Genomic DNA, 17,582 nt, shown 5'->3' on the forward strand with positions numbered 1-17,582 from the left:
TCGAATGAACGGGTACATAATATTTTGCATCAACATTTGGACATGACAAAGCTATCCGCAAGATGGGTGCTGCGATTGCTCACGCTTGACAAAAACGAAATCGTGTGAAGTGTTGCAAGGACGGTTTGCAGCTGTTCCAGAAGAATCCGCAGGACTTTAAACGTCGTTTCGTCACTGTGGATGAAACATGGATACATCACTACACACCTGAGACCAAAGAACAATCTAAACAATGGGTTACCAAGGGGGAATCTGCGCCAAAAAAGGCGAAGACCGTTCCTTCGGCCGGAAAGATTATGGCGACTGTCTTTTGGGATTCGCAAGGAATAATCCTCATCGACTATCTGGAAAAGGGTAAAACTATTACAGGTGCATATTATTCATCGTTATTGGACCGTTTGAAAACCGAGCTGCAAGAAAAACGCCTACGATTGGCCCACAAAAAAGTCCTTTTCCATCACGACAACGCACCAGCTCACACCTCAGCAGTTGTGGTCGCAAAATTAATGGAAATAGGGTTCCAACTCGTTTCACATCCCCCCTATTCTCCAGACTTGGCTCCCTCGGATTACTATTTGTTCCCTAATATGAAGAAATTGCTGGCTGGAAAAAGATTTTATTCAAACGAGGAGGTGATTGCAGAAACGAATGGCTATTTTTCAGACTTGGACAAATCCTATTATTCGGAAGGGATCAACAAACTAGAGCAGCGTTGGACGAAGTGTATAAGCCTAAAAGGAGAATATGTTGAAAAATAAAAAAGGTTTACCCCAAAAAATTAAGTAGTTTTTATTTTTGCACGGACTTTTCAAACGACCCTCGTAGTCAGCTAGAGTACTGCCATACAGAAACATAAGTGTACTAAAAAATCTCTACATCAAACTGATTAATGCACCTCTGATTATGGAAGGAAGTCCGAAACTAGTCAGAGATACAATTAAAACTAGGTGCTACGACGAATAAAATCAAAATATATTATCCAACACTGCCAACCTAACTACATTTTCAATATTTATTGTATATAAATATATACAATGCGCTTGTGTGTGTGTAACCATTTGCCGGTACTTCCGGTTCACTCATTTTAACCAAAACCAAAATGACGTGTTTGCACGATGCAACTAATTGGATAAACCAAATCGGAACTTATGGCGATACGAATATACACACAAACATTTAGTAATTTGTAAAAAATCACTATTTTGTACGCGGACATTATGGTTATATACTGTAAATCGGAAATCTTATTTTTTTTAAAAAAAAAAAAAAAGAATTTTCTTCTCATGAGTCGTAAGATAGAGTAAAGAATTGAAGATGGTAACTAAGTTTTGAATTATTGAATAGAAGGGAAGACAAGACATCTGCACATGTACGAGTATGTATGAGGAGAGTATGTTGGTAGTTTGTGTCAATATGCGAGCGAGTTTTGCCGGCGTTGATTCAGTCACGGCAATCTTGTGATTATCCATTGAACATGGTGGCCAAGCAAGAAGTGGAAGCCATGGGCTCGCTTGGTTCTACTGAATTAGCAACACATTCTTCTACACCCACCGCTTGCTGCTTGGATACTTCCTCGTAAACAATATCTCGTAGTTACAAACAAAATGAAAAAAAAAAAAGGTCATGCTCCTTACTATTCTCATTGTTCGACTACATCAATGTCTGGCCTAAACCACGTCAATACCACTAGCTGAAGAACTACGATAATCCACACTCTATCTCTCAACAGCTATATTGACAGAGTATACTGCGTTATATAGTTCCACCTCAAGATAATCCGATTACAGAATTTCAATTTTCTTAAGCTTTTTTTCACTTCTTTTAGACTTCATTCTGTTTAACATCTCTGAATTCGCACTTCTATCAAACTGTAAAGTTATACCAAGAGCGATCTAAAAGTTTCAGGAATGAGCGTCTCCGCAGAGTTGAAGGATTTAGTGAAATGATTTCCAGCAAGTTAGCTCCAGTAGTTGGTCTTAGGATCTGATATAAGCTGTTCTAAAGGAAGCTTCAACATAAGGAGCATAGAACATAGGAAAAACAAATATTGCGAGCTTCGCCTCTAACCGCTCGGCGACCGTGGCGCCTAATATAAAGGATGATCCATTTAAAATGCACCAATCGCTAATAACGTTTTAGAATATCTTGGCTACATTTTATTAAAAAAAGTATTATGATGTATTAAGTATTAAAAGAATGACTGCATACGCGGGATTCGAACTGGAGATCTCCCACTTACAAAGCCACGCTCTTGACCACTAGACCAACACTCTGGCAAGATATTCTTACCGTAATCAACGGGGTACATTAAACTGATGTGATGGTTGCTTTTATTTGATGATAATACAAATTTATCCTGATTCTCCCACAACCGTTACATTACTCTACATTTTTTTAAATATTCAATTATTATTATTTTTGTTCTTAGCGTCACAAATAACATTTTTTGCAGTCAGAGGACCTCCCAAAACTGGTGTATTTCTGGTGGAAAATTAATATTGAAAACCGATCAAGAATAAGATAAAATTGTAACTTTGTTCTAATATATCTCGTCAAATATTAGTGATATCGAAGCAGGATCAACATCATTTTTCACAATTTTTTATGTAGTTTCCATGATCATCAGCCAAAATCGGTGGTCCTTATGAAACCTTGATTAGTTTTTTGGCCATAACTCCGCCAAGAATGAAGATACAGCATCGGGAGGTGGAAAATTTGAAAACTAGACCCAAAAAAAAACATATAGTTTATTTAATGGGTTTTTCCTGATTTCCGCTTTCCTAAAAAAGTTATCAGCGATTGGTGTGTTTTAAATGGATCACCCTGCATATTGGGATGCAAGGTGAAGAGTAAAGTGTACAAGTGGTCCACTCGATGCAGAGAAGGCAGAATCGTTAGTTGTGACGCTGATGATTGGATCTTTAACTAGTTTTAGACATGCCATGTCCAGAAGATCTGAAGGATGCAACAGATTGCTATTACGTTTATTTCTAGATTGTCGATTGAAGCGCAGAAAGAATATTGAATTACCAAGTGCTAAGAGAAGGAAATTCTTCTATTGGAAGGCCCACTTTAGTGAACACAAAATTGCTTAATGTAACTACAATCAAATATGTTTTGAAATTTCAAACTCGAAAAAAAAAATCGATTAAGAACCTTAAGAATTATGGGTAAGTGAAATTCGTTAATGTTAATGAAACACTTTGACAGAAAAAAGGACTTCCGAAGATGTTTGGAATGGATTGAATTTCCTTAAGATACCATGTATCGATTCAGAAGGAATCTACTTTGAAGAATCCGTTGGCAAATTAATTTAAAACAATAAATAAACGCGCGTTTTAGAAACTTTTAGATCGTGCCTCGTAGAATTGCACAAAGAATGTGCAAGGAGATTGCAGCATTGAAAAATATTTTTACCAGTGAGTGGGGGGTGCAGAGAACTGAGATGACAGAAATCTAAGGGTCATAAATACGAATTTTTGGAAAATATCTCAATTTCCGAAAATTTTGATAAGAGAGAATGAGAACTAATTCTGCTAAATCAATACTGAATACTGAGAAGATATGGGAAGATTTTAAAAAAAGAATCAGGAAATGAATTTTTCAATGTCGCTAGAAAAAAAAAAATCAGATTATAAAAAAAGATGACTCTGAACACCTTAAAGAATATTAGAAGGCATTAACCAGCGTGTAAGGTTATCTATTGTTATACTAATCAAACCTTCTTAGTATGCAGGTCAGGCAGATTTTTTAAGAAGAATAGAGGAAACTGTTTTGTACAGAAAGGGTGTTCGATAACCAAGTTCACAAACTGTAGCTTCAACTAAAGATGTCTGAACGATTCTCAATATAAATACTCTTTAGAATCAAATTAAATCGATGTATCAATCTTTAAAAAAAAAAAGAAATCTGAAGTTTGTAATCGAATCAGGAGAAGGAAGTTCTCCTTTACAGTCTTGCAGAGATTCTATTTTAAATAATCACCGGAAATAACTTTTCAAAGCCTCCAGAATTTGTAAAAGTGATTTTTTTTTTTTTTTTTCAAGAGGGAATAAGTCCCTCTTGACGTAATAAAAGCGCGTAACAGCATAAAATTCAGTTTTTAAATATTCTTTTTAGGTACAGTAAAAGCTCTTTATTCGCGGGGTATATGTTCCATAAATATGCCGCGAATACAGAAACCGTGAATACGGAATGGTAATTTATATGGGATTATAGGGGATACGTTCCTAGGTGACAAAATAAAAAAAAACTAATACATAAAAAAATCAATTTAATTGAAGTTTTTGAACATTTTGATTAATCATCTTAAGGCTTAGGCAATGGTTAGAAGAATATTGTAATTTCCTCTTGCTTGGCAGTTTTTAAAAGCTTTTGTTTGCAGTCAAAGTTTGAACTTGCCACTACAACTACCATCAGGTTCTTTAAAATGAGCGTAAAGATACTTTGCCTTCACCCGGACCATTGGACCACTCAGGGGCACCCTTTTTTGATTGCGGTCTTCGATCCATAATGGCAACGCCACTTCCATTTTTTCTATTGCTGGATCACGAACAATTGCTTTCATTCTGTGCGTTTACATTCTCAAAAACACCGATCGCGGCAAAGGCGGCTTATGTCAAAGTCCTCGGCGATATCATTTAACATCATACTTTAGGCAAAGTTATAATAAGATCTATTTTACTTTTTTTATTAGTCCATTTGACGGCATTTACAAAGGATATTGGGTTGGATACCTATTGGAATCCTTTTATTATCATAGTGTACTTCCGCGAATATAGGAATTGGGTCGCATTTTTTTAATCCGCGAATAGTGAAAACGCGAATGAAGGAAGCGCGAATAAGGAGCTTTTACTGTATTTTCAAGAAAATTAAGATTTTTGGAAGAATCTACCCAAAAGTTATCTTAAGGAATTTTGAGTTGCGGTCAATTAAAATTTTATAGACAAATCTCTTTTTTTGCCCACCGACGTTTCGGTAAATTTATGAACCTTCTTTAGGGTCTGTACAAAGGAATAGTACATTAATGTAAATAACAAACTGAGAAGTAAACGCAAAAGTAAAAAAAAAATATATTATAATAATAACAATAATAAATTAAAATTAAAGTAAAGGTTGAAAATATATCGAATAAATAAATAAATTTACCGAAACGTCGGTGGGCAAAAAAATTGACCTTAAATTTTAATGACCGGATCTCTAAATTCCCTAAATCTATTACCAATCGTCCAAAAACCAAAGCCATCATTATTACCCAAAAGTGTCACTTTTGACTAAATAGATTCAAATGGCATAAGCTGAATTCTTTAAATTTAATGCACAGAAAGTGCTAAAAAGATGTTTTAATGGAATTCAGATTGAGATGTGATGTCATCCTTAAACATTCATTCGCGTATGCATTTAAACATTTAAACAGTATCTCATTATTGTATTGTTTAATTAATACACCCTTTTAACAATATTTAATAAGGTCAAATAAGAAAAGAAAAAGTCGTATAAGTGATCAAACCGGAAATAATGAAACATTAAAACAATACAAAAAATAAGCAAAAATGAAAAATTACAAAATGGTGGTAAACTACGTGAGGTAGTAACTACAATAAACTTAACACCAGCGCTTTCTATTGAGCAAATTTTTAAACATTTAAGATTTTAGCAATAATTCAAGCGTGGGCAAATACGAGGGTCGTTTGAAAAGTCCGTGCAAAAATAAAAACTACTTAATTTTTTGGGGTAAACCTTTTTTATTTTTCAACATAGTCTCCTTTTAGGCTTATACACTTCGTCCAACGCTGCTCTAGTTTGTTGATCCCTTCCGAATAATAGGATTTGTCCAAGTCTGGAAAATAGCCATTCGTTTCTGCAATCACCTCCTCGTTTGAATAAAATCTTTTTCCAGCCAGCAATTTCTTCATATTGGGGAACAAATAGTAGTCCGAGGGAGCCAAGTCTGGAGAATAGGGGGGATGTGAAACGAGTTGGAACCCTATTTCCATTAATTTTGCGACCACAACTGCTGAGGTGTGAGCTGGTGCGTTGTCGTGATGGAAAAGGACTTTTTTGTGGGCCAATCGTGGGCGTTTTTCTAGCAGCTCGGTTTTCAAACGGTCCAATAACGATGAATAATATGCACCTGTAATAGTTTTACCCTTTTCCAGATAGTCGATGAGGATTATTCCTTGCGAATCCCAAAAGACAGTCGCCATAATCTTTCCGGCCGAAGGAACGGTCTTCGCCTTTTTTGGCGCAGATTCTCCCTTGGTAACCCATTGTTTAGATTGTTCTTTGGTCTCAGGAGTGTAGTGATGTATCCGTATTTATTTTTATTTTTTTTAGCAAAATAACCAGTGATTTGTCTAATTACATTTTTTTTCAACATTTTTATAAAATTAAATGTGTGTTCCGAGAAAGAACCCGCAATTTAGACCGGAAGTAGTTTTCCCAAAAAAATCGCAAAAAAATTATTTTATTTTTCACTTTTACGTGTTAATGGCTTACAATAACGTTTTAAAACTTTTATTTGTAACGGTTTTCTATAAAAAAAATTCGTTTTTGGATAAGAGGGCAGGTTAGGATTCCCTCCAAAGTACCATTTTATTGTAAAGGACGATCGAATCACTTATATAATTAATAATGTTATGTAATTAATGAGCACTAAAATGATTACGATAATTTTTCATTACTCTCACTCCTAACAACAACAGGAAACTCTTATCCAGCAGATTTTCTTTTTTGAATTTCCACCCGAAATGTTCATTTTCTGTATCATAAACACGAAAATCCTCTCTTTTTTTTCGTTTAAAGGGCGAACTCAAGAAATATAACTTAGTTTCCTCGTATAAGTAAAGTACGTTAAGCAATGTCTACTATTTCAGGCAGGCTATGAACGTCCGAATTACCGAATTAAGTGTCGTGAACTGAGGCGACTAACAAACATACTTTACTATGAAGTTCTCATATTTACCATTAAGTGATGGGCAAACTACCTTATAAGGAGAAAGACGTGGTGGGTTTTTTTTTTTTTGTACAAAAACAAAACAAAATACACTTTAAATATATATTTTAGGAAAACTATTTGTGAATGGAACAGAAATTATGATGTCACCCCAGGGGAACCCAGCCCAAGAACACGAACTATACTTTCATTGACAGCCGCACAACCTTAAAAAAAAGAAAAGGTCAGTGTAGTTTTAAGTTTGGCTTAACGCAACCCAGGTCGTAGTCTGGCCCACTGCAGTACATGCAATCACCCTTGGCAACCTGTACTTTTTAAGAGATGAAAGAGAGCATCTCAATGGTGCAATTACGGACTGTAGATTTTCCAAAATTTCACCTAAATTAATTTCAGAAAAAGACATTAGAGGTAGACACTGTCCTGAAGGTCCATTTGGAGTGGGGGAACCAACTGAGATAGCGGGATATCCGGGGTACGGAAAATAGCCCCTGAATAGCCGATATTACGAGTAAGAGATGTTACGAGCTCGTATTACCGATTTCCTTGGATATTGACACTAACACTGAAGTGAAGTCAGAAGTATACCATCATATAATTTTAATGTATTCCGTATGCAAGACTTCTTGAACTGTGATTACGGTAAGAATATTAATACCCACTTACAAAACCACGCTCTTGACCACTAGACCATCACCCGCCCCTCCCTGGCAAGATATTCTTACCCGCAATCATAGATCAAGAAGTCTCGCATACGGGGTACATTAAAATGATGTGATGATTGCTTTTATTTGATGATAAAACAAATTTATTCTGACTCACCCATAACCATTACATTGCACTACATTTTTAAAACATTTAATTATTATGATTTTTGTTCTTTGCGTCACAAATAACATTTTTGGAGTCAGAGGACCTCCCAAAACTGGTGTATTTCTGGTGGAAAATTAATATTGAAAACCGATAACACAGGTCTACAGTGATTTTGCTGTTTTGAGTTCTTGAGTCATTTTGAAGTAATATGCATGTCCTGATACCAAGTATGATACCCGTTTACTTGTATCACATACCATTTTCTTTTTTAGTCATAGTCTTAATTTTTTAGTCTTAGCAGCGTTATTGCATACTTCACACTATCTTTTATTTTTAATATTGTAACGAAGTTGACCTGAGGAGCCTGGCAAGCCTTTATAGATGTAACCAAAAGGTTTTTAGGAAATACCAAAGATTCTAACTACGTAAAATTAGTAGCCACAATGCTTGAGAAATTCAGAATTCTGGGATGCAACATGAGTATTAAGGTGCACTTTCTATTTTCGCATTTGGATGTATTTCCTGAGAATCTGGGGGCGGTGAGCGAGGAACAAGGCGAACGCTTTCATCAGGACATCCGGGAGATGGAACGACGGTACCAAGGACGATGGAGTATATCAATGATAGCGGATTACTGCTGGACGCTTCAAAGAGAAGACTCTGCAGCAGGTCATCAGAGAAGATCACTGGAAGGCAAACGAAAACGTTATTATTGATTAAATAACATTCTAGTGAATCAACATTGCGCATTTCCAAGTAATACAACCAGCATTTTAATCAAAACTATATCAACATTTGAAAAGAAATGTGTATTTTTTGTAATTAACGCTGAATTTTTCATTCTCGATTTGTGAAAAAACTTGACGTGATAGGGGAAAAGGGGGGTTATTTTTGAAAATGGCTGTACTCAATTGTATATAGTCACTTTGCAGAAGTAAAACAGCTCTCAAAAAGTTTCATTTTGTAGAACTGTGTAATGAATAGATACAATAGTAATTTTGATCTTAAATATTTCGACAAATATTAAGGATATCGAAACGGGGTCAACATCATTTTTCACAATTTTTTATGTAGTTCTCACAGTCATTGTCAAGATCAGTGGTCCTTATAAAACCCAAATTGGGTTTTCAGCCAAAAATAAAGATACAGCATCAGGGGTGGAAAATTTGAAAACTAGACCGAAAAAAACATATAGTTTACTTCGTGGGTTTTTTCGAAATTCCACTTTTCTAAAAAGTTATTAGCGATTGGTGCGTTTTAAATGGATCACCCTGTATATAATAATCGAAATAAATCCTTTTCGATTATCAACTTTATTTGATCATCTGCTTTAAATTTATTACGCCCCTGAAAGCTGAGACTAGTTTTTGCGCCAATTTTAAGGAAGCCACGTCTTGAAGCCGGCGGGTAAATCGGGCAATGAGTCTTATTTAGTTTTACGTTTTTAATAAAATCCAAATTTCAAAGATAATCATTTGTTTACAAATTTTAAAGATTTCCTATGGACGTGCTTAATGCCAAGAACTATAGCTACAATCTTGATAGATTTTATCTAATTTTCAATATTATTTCTTTATTTACTGAAAAAATTATGCATTGATTTTCTGTAAAAGATGATTCAAAGATGTTTATTAACCTCCGTTACTAAAATGCTGTAGTAATTTAATGAATTTATTTTTTACAGTTATCCGCATCAAATCGATTGAATGATTCGATTTTCTTTAAATATTTTTTTGTTATTTCTGTCTGAAATGTTGATTATGTTTGTTTTTATAACGTATGTTTTTTTTAAATCGCTTTTAAAGGTAGAAGAAGCTGTTTTAATTGGAAGATCTCCTCTCTCTCTGTACAGTACAACTTCAATCGCTTTTGTACAGGAATTACATTTTTCGTTTAAATAAAGAAATGGTGAATAGAATTACAAAATGAATGAGTTCAAAAACAAAAATTTTAGACGGTTTCAATTCTAGATTCACCCTTGTATTGTATTAGACAATTCTTTAATTAATTACCTTAGTTAATTATAATTCTACGAACCACTTATTACAAATCAAACGAAATTAACAAGACGATTAGTAATTAATTAGCCCACATAAATTAAGATTGATTAATTATTGTCCAGATGGTTATCTAAATTCCAAAGAGAATATAAAAAATACTAAAAAGAATTGCCAATGAATTCTAGATCAGATACATGTTACTAAGAGCTAAATTTTTTTTTCTGTTTTTTGTTTAAATAAATTAGAACACAAAGGCTAAATGTTTTAATATTTATAATCAGCTCTGAATGGAGCTGGTTTGTTGTAGAGGTTATGAGGGCGGGCTAGTAAGTGGGAGATCCCCAGTTCGAGTCTTTATTTGCTAAAATTCAGGATTATTAGGAGAATATGATATTCCGCCTCCTCTTGACCAGAGTTTTGCTTAAAGATAGGTGCTTTTTTTTTTGAAATTTCCAAAAATACTGGAAAAGCCACTCGGATACTTTGTTCACAAATATCAAGATTAGTAAAGGTTAAAACGTTTAAAGCCGCTTACGACAGCGTAAATATGTGCGAGCTGTATGAGGCTATGAGTGAAATAAATATACCGATTAAGTTGGTACGCCTTGTTGCGATGAGTATGTCGAATGTTCACTGCGTTGTACAGTCGAACATCTCCTCTCAATTCCAATCGAGAAACGGATTAAGGCAAGGTGATGCATTAGCCTGCTTGCTTTTTAACCTGGCTCTCGAAAGGGTGATCAAAGAATCGGAAATCCAAACCTCGGGAACCATTTTCCATAAATCTGTGCAGCTCTTAGCCTACGCAGATGACATAGACTGTTGTGGGTGGAACAGTCGAAGCTGTAAAGAATGCTTTCCTGAGAATTGAAGCCAACGGCAGGAGATTGAGTTTGGAGGTTAATGAGGAAAAAAACAAAATTCCTCCCCACCGACCCAACACAAAAAGACCCACTCCGCATACGGGACTACACATTTGAAAATGTAGCTGATTTTGTTTACCTGGGATCTCTTGTGACAGCGGATAATGACGTCTCCCAAGAAATAGGAAGGAGGTTGATGTCGGCTAACAGGTGCTATTACGACCTAAATAAGCACCTTAAAAGTAAATTGCTGACAAGAGGCACCAAACTTAGGCTGTACAAGACCCTCATTCGGCCTGTCTTGGCATACGCCTCAGAAACCTGGACCATTTCCAAAGTCAGACAAACACCGTTTGCAGGTGTTCGAGAGAAAACTACTGCACAAAAATCTACGGCCCAGTACGTGAAGGCACGACCTGTACTGGAACCTGGATTAAATTAAACCGGCTGAGATGGGCGAAGGCCATGTGGGCGAGGCTGAGTGCCGATGAGATTCCCTCCAATCTGCTGCGCGGGACCCCGGATAGGAGACGGAAGGTAGGGAGACCTAGACTGCGTTGGAATGATGGAGCTGCCCAGGACGCGAGGAATATCCTCGAACTGCGTAACTGGATGGCGGCCGCTAGAGATAGAGACGACTGGCGGAAGCATATTGAGGAGGACTCACATCACTGGGTTGTAGAGCCATGAAAGAAGAAGAAGACGAAGTACTTTAAAACGTGTATTTCCGTTAATAAATTCAAAAGTGAAAATTTGGCACTTCCGCTCGAAATATGAGGATATAATAGAATTAAACAATGGTCAATTCTCTTGAGAACAAACAGTAAACGAAAGTTATCCTAAATATTCGTTTTGAGATCACCAAGTCCAAAAAAGTAAATTTTTTTTTTTTTACAAATTCGAGTGAATGAATGTGATTGAGGTAGCAGCATAGAGGAGCTTTTAGATCGAATTTGTGAATCGATTTTTTTTTTTTTTTTTTAAATCATCATTACTGCCAAGTTTTCGGACCTTCATCTTATCATCAGAAGTAAATTAATCAGATTGGTGTAGAGATTTTTCACAAATGTTTCCGCCTCCGTCTACGATACGTAATTAATATTTGGTCGTTAATAAAGAATTTATTCACGAAGTAAACTAAGTCCTAAAAAAGATAATAATAATAAATAAACCACAAACGGGAGATAATACGTACTTGAAAATATTTATAAGGTTTTATTCTATGCATTCTAAACTAAAAGGAAGGATTGGTGTTTTAACACTTATTTACAATATTAAGTACAAGAAACATTTGTTCTGACCTTGTGTTTTCTGAACGTAATAAGCTTTAATATGATGCTATTATTAAAAAGATGGAAATGAAGAGGGTAAACAATATTGTGAACAGATCTGCATAAGATAAACTAACCTCTCATCATGTTTCAGGAGAAGGTTAGTTTAAGCTATGAAACTTAAACTATTATCACTTAAATTGCCACTTCTTTTAGTTTCTATCCTGTGTGTGAGTGTGTGTGTGTGTGTTTTTGTTTCTTCATTGTAATGGAATTGATTATAACCGTGTGAACTATAATGTGGAATAATATATAGTGTCTAGATGGAGAGGATAAAAGGCCTATAGAGGTGACCTTCAACTTGTCAGAGGTGAAGATGATAGGCAGTGATGGACCGACCGTTGGTAGCTTTGAATCATCTTTCTGCCGGGCATTTCATTAAAAAAAAAGAAAAAGTGTGACGCTAAATAATCAAGCATCAGGGCAAAGCCCTCGCCAATTTTTTAATATATATATTGTTTCGATAAAGAATCGGCAACATCTAAGGACTTAGGCGCCCGAAGCCTATTTTTTGTACAGTGTCCATTACAATAAGCCGTCAGATGCTCCTAGAAAAAAGACAATCTAAAAGCAAGCAGCTGGGATTCGAATTCATGAAAAGATTTATGAAATTTAATGTTTTACAATGCTAAAATCAAAGAGGCACTGTCTAATTGTAATTTTAAAAATGTCTAATCAATATTAGATCTAGTACAGAGATTTTAATGAACGGGGAAACCAAAATTCAACTGCGTGTTATCGTCACAAGAGAGTGATTCTCTGAACGGAAATAGTCTAAGTCTATGAAACTGAAAGAATCAAAGTTGAAAACATGTTCAACGCTTTTTTCTTTTTTTCTCTCTACACGAACATCTCGATAAGAGAAACCACAAATTAGCGAGAAATACTCTATAGCTAGACGCAAAATGCGTAATCAAAGGATTCAAATTGGCGAGGGAATCGATCCAAATTAAAAACAACAACTCGTCTTTTTGCCAACGTTTCCACAAATATATATTGCCTTCTTCATGGCGTTTTTACAGAAAAGGAGAGAGATGTTGTTTGTATTTCTGGGCCGATTCCTTGCCAATTCTGAATCCTTAATATAATATTTTTACGGCCACTAAAAGCAATATAAATTCATTCTTAAAGAGTACTGGTTTTTTGAACTATTTTTATTGTTCTAACCCAATTATTCCAAAATATCAAAATTAGGGTCTAATAATAAAAAAGTAAAAAGTAAAGTAATCGGCTATTTTTTCAGGTGTCGTGGACGGAGGCGACTAGCAAAGACACTTTACTGTAAATTTCTTTTAATAACCATTAAATAAAATCCAAGGCCTAAGACCAGGGAATCGAACCCAGTACCACATAGGGTCTAATAATATGGAAACCAAATACTTGTTAAAGTGAAAACAACCATGAAATACATTCTCTTGGAATGTATTGAGTTAAAGTATTTGCCTCAGAACAAGATAAGGATTATTTGTCGTCATCAAAGCGAGTAAAAAATATTAAAAGTTAAATTTGTTGAGGGGTAGCTAATCTGGTTACACTGAGAAGGATTGTAAAAGATACACAACTTTTCCTGACATTTTGGCAGTCAAACTCAAGGGGAGGAAAAAACTTAGAATAATTTTAAATAAATAAAATAAACCAAATTTATTTAAAAATTATTAATGTATAATAAATTTAAATTCTGGTTCGTTGAAGTGGTAAAAAATAGTTAACCAAAAATTTTGCCATAGGGAGAAAGAAAGCGCGCTAAAATTTATATACTTTGCCCATGGCGCCAATAACTCAGTCTAAGAGACTCTACGATTAAAAAAAAAATAAAATAAAATAACTGTTATTTATTTATCTATTCTGACGTAATCACAAGCTTTTCGTGAAAAAGAAAATTTATGTTAAAAATAAAATTTATATTAACTGACAGAATCTTTCGTTAAAATCTACAGTAAACTAATTGATTTGTACCAAACATTACAATTTTTAAGGTGAAACTAATAATCTTTATATCTTTCCGAAAACATAAAAGTAAATAGAAACTGAGTAAAAAGCAGCAGTAATAAGATTTGTTCATGAGAAATATAATAAATAATCGTGGAAGAAAAATAGTAGAACCCAAATAGTAGGCCCAGAGCGCCCTATAGGGCATCAGTGAAACCAACCCTGATAATGTTACCTGATTCCCTAATGGAAGTGTTGTTTAGAGATACAATTAAGGTGCGATAAGACTTACTTAACTGATAAGCCACAAAAATTCCGAGAGATTCTTTAACTTAGAGAGTTAAAGAAAGTTTAGAAAGATATATTTTTTTCCCCCCCTAAAAGAAATGACTTATTTTTGAAAAAAATATAGTACTCACCCGCGTGACAATCACTACAATAGAAGAAGCTAATATTACGGCAGCTAACATTGTGCGGAGTTGTTAATGCGGGCAGTGAACACTAGTAACTGAAGTTGTTATTGTTGTTGAAACCTCTTCATACTGTTCTCAGAATAACCTACACACCACCACCAACTACCATAGTATAACAGTCCATACTCTCTACTCTTCTCTCTTCATTCTAGTTGTTTTTACTACTTCTTCATCATTCCTATTCACTCACATTGTCACCCATTCTACCGCATGATTGTGTGTGTACGCGATTCACATATCTCTTCTCTTGCAGCATTGCAACCCCTCTCATTATACTAGTTAACTGTCCTCTCTTGTCTCTTCGGGCATCCTCCTACTCATCCCATCACAGCATCACACACCCAACTGTATCCTCTCTCTTCCCATTTAACCCTAAATCAAACGCACACACATACCCAAGAAGTATTCATTAAACCACCCTTCTGACTGTTAAAGTCACCCTAAGCGTTAAAACCTGAATCTCACAATAATGGGGATTAGTGCTAGAAACCCTTTCGCATCTTATATTGTTTAATCATTCAAATTAAATATAATAAATATTTTTAATAAAAATAATTTGAATTCTGCAGATAGTTAGAATAATCTACTCATAAAGATAATCTTCTTACAGAAAAAGAAGTCATTTTGGTCACAGTTGTGACTCAGTCACAGTTGCTACGAAAATCTCCACCCTAGAGTCGGCGATTTGATCTTCTACAACAATATACTTTGCTGTAAGGCGCTGGAGAGGATCCAGAAGAATAGATAGAAAAACTTCTCTGACAGACGGCATTAAAGGCTAAGCCTAGCTGGGACTCTAAGAAGATAGGAAAAAGAAGAATGCAGAATTCTGGATCATCTAGCCCAGGAAAGGATGTTAGTCTAATTTGGACTCGTTAATGAATTGAAGTTGTTGAAGATTTTGTTTATCTGGGTCAAACAGTTTCCTGCAAAACAGGCTCCCAAAAGAGATTCAGAGGCGCATCGCTTTGTCTTGGAGAAAATATTGGTCCTTGAAGTGCATAATAAAGGCAAACATAGACATTAAATGGAAGAGCCTGTATATTCAACTACAATATACTTCCTGTGCTGGACGTATGGATGCCAAACTTGGTCGACTACAAAAGCAGTGGAGAAGAGAATAGAAATTTGGCAAAGAAGTGTTGAGAGGAGCATGCTAAGCATAAAGAGAAGAGACAGGAGGATCAGAAGCCGAATTATAAGGGAAAGAACTTCAGTGAGAGACGCGCCGCTCGGTGCTGCAAGAAGATAAAGTGGGAGTGGGCTGGACATTTGGCCAGAACGGATACCCACAGATGGACAAGGATGGTCACGGAGTGGTTACCTTTAGAAGGAAAAAGGAAAAAAGGGAGACAGCGCAAAAGATGGTCAGACGAGATGAAAAAAGAAGAGGGAGTCAGCGGGACGAGGAAAGCGGAAGACAGAGCCTACTGGTACAAGAAATGTGCGCAGATGGAGAAATCGAGGAACTCTTATTCTTAGGTACGGCTGGTCACCGTCAAAGGACCAAAACTCCCCTATGGGAAGGCCTACATATTTACATAAGAATGGATCAATGAACAATGATTTATATCAGTGTAGTTTCATTTTATTTATTTTTTAATTTTTGTCTTATTTAAATTGAGCGATGGATATTTATTTGTGTTATTATTTTTCTGTAAAATATGTAAATAAAGGCTTAATATTATTATTATTAATGTTTAGGAAGTAAAGAAAACGAAAAAGCTAATAAATCTGGAAAGGAGAGGTTTGGAAAATCTTTCTGTAGACCCGAAACTGACGGTCTTAACAGGAAGTGAAGATCATGAGAGTGGAACAGTACGAAAGTAAGTGGTGGTCATCAGGTTAAGAGTTTTACAGGAAGAAATTCCCGTTCTCTGAAAGTACGTAAGACCTGTGATTCAAATGGAACCTTATTCAAAAAACTAGCATTATTTTAAAAATAAGATAATTTCTAGCCTTTAAACAGTAAGAGTTTTGTACAAAGCTACAGATACTCCAAAAAAAATGACCCAGCTGAGTCAAAACACGAGAAATAATCGTCCATCTTTCTAAAGTCGGAGTTGCATACCTAAGGGGATAGACTCCAAGTCTAGGAAACAGCTACACAGAACAAGAAGTCAATCATTCCTAAGAAATAGAATAGGAATAATAATCTCGCTTTTGGTAGAATGGTATGTGACACAGATCTCGTACGTATTATTGACTTCCATTGAAGCAAAGATCATAATGAGATCTCGTTACATCCACCCACAACATTTGGTGGCTTCACCAGGATTGTGTATCAAGTTCAAGGAGATGACACCCAGCATCGATTGCATTGGTGCTTACTGCCTTGAGTGGGTCTAAATGTCACTTAATTCTAATCTGTGATTCTGGAAGTGTTGGGCCGAATAACATTTACAGAACAGTGGTATCATTCACGCATTAATTGGAGGGTAGGAAAGGTGGATCACCGAAAATGTCAAATTTTGGTGGATCAAAACCAAAATTACGAATTTTCGGTTTTGAGAAATTTTTTTAGTTTGTGTAAAAGCCAATGAAAAAGTAAATCGTATCAAGTTCAAACATTATATTACGTTAAGACGTGGCGAAGAACTCGACAACAAATTGTAGTCAAAGTCAGCCATCAGAAGTAGAACAATGGCCACAATAAAAGAATCTATGAGAGTAACCACCGAATTCGGGCTCTGCGATTAAATACAAAATTATTTCTACTAAATATTAGATAAAATAAATTTAGCAACCCATCCTCAGTAAGCAAAGGAATGGCTACAAATATTTTCTGAAAACATGTATTAATAAAACATCAATCCAAAAAAAAAACTTACGAATATCTGTTATTAATCCATTAATGAGTCACCAATAGATTCTTCGATCTTCGAAGTCACTTGGTCCCCTTAGTAGATACGATAGAAGCAGTTTCAAAACAATTTATTTTAATTTACTATTTTGCACTAAGTTTCTTACGGAATTTTGAATACCCGAAGTGTTTGTTCGCACTGGTCAAAATATTCTAAACAAATTTAAGAAAAATAAAAACAAAAATCCCGCCCTAAAAGTCCCTAAAATATTACAGCGCCATCTGGAAAACAAAAATTGTAAATTTAAGAGTTTATTATAGGCTTCATTTGAAAAGAAAAACCTGTGATTCAAAGGGAAAAACAAACATTATTTTATATCAACCAAAAATTCAGACAAAACATGGACTAACCGACTCA

The 17,582-nt window shown here is 35.2% G+C and overlaps 1 protein-coding gene across 2 annotated transcripts in view; it reads right to left on the bottom strand.

Moving 5' to 3' along the window:
- Positions 1-17,442, bottom strand: part of LOC141447691 (uncharacterized) — a 130,025-nt gene extending 112,583 nt beyond the window's left edge. Inside the window, exon 1 of one of the 2 annotated variants that reach the window (XM_074115393.1) lies at positions 17,193-17,442. Coding sequence is in view for 1 of the 2 variants with exons in the window: in XM_074115391.1 (XP_073971492.1) it covers positions 14,308-14,358 (51 nt within the window). In the remaining variant the exon portion in view is untranslated. Of the gene's footprint in view, positions 1-14,307; positions 14,467-17,192 lie in introns of those variants that run through there. The other variant, XM_074115391.1, reaches the window with a different exon arrangement.
- Positions 17,443-17,582: the final 140 nt, after the last annotated feature.

The sequence above is a fragment of the Rhodnius prolixus genome, unplaced genomic scaffold (assembly GCF_049639745.1).
Source record: "Rhodnius prolixus isolate KJV_2025 unplaced genomic scaffold, Rpr scaffold_13, whole genome shotgun sequence".
NCBI classification, from domain to species: Eukaryota; Metazoa; Arthropoda; class Insecta; order Hemiptera; family Reduviidae; genus Rhodnius; species Rhodnius prolixus.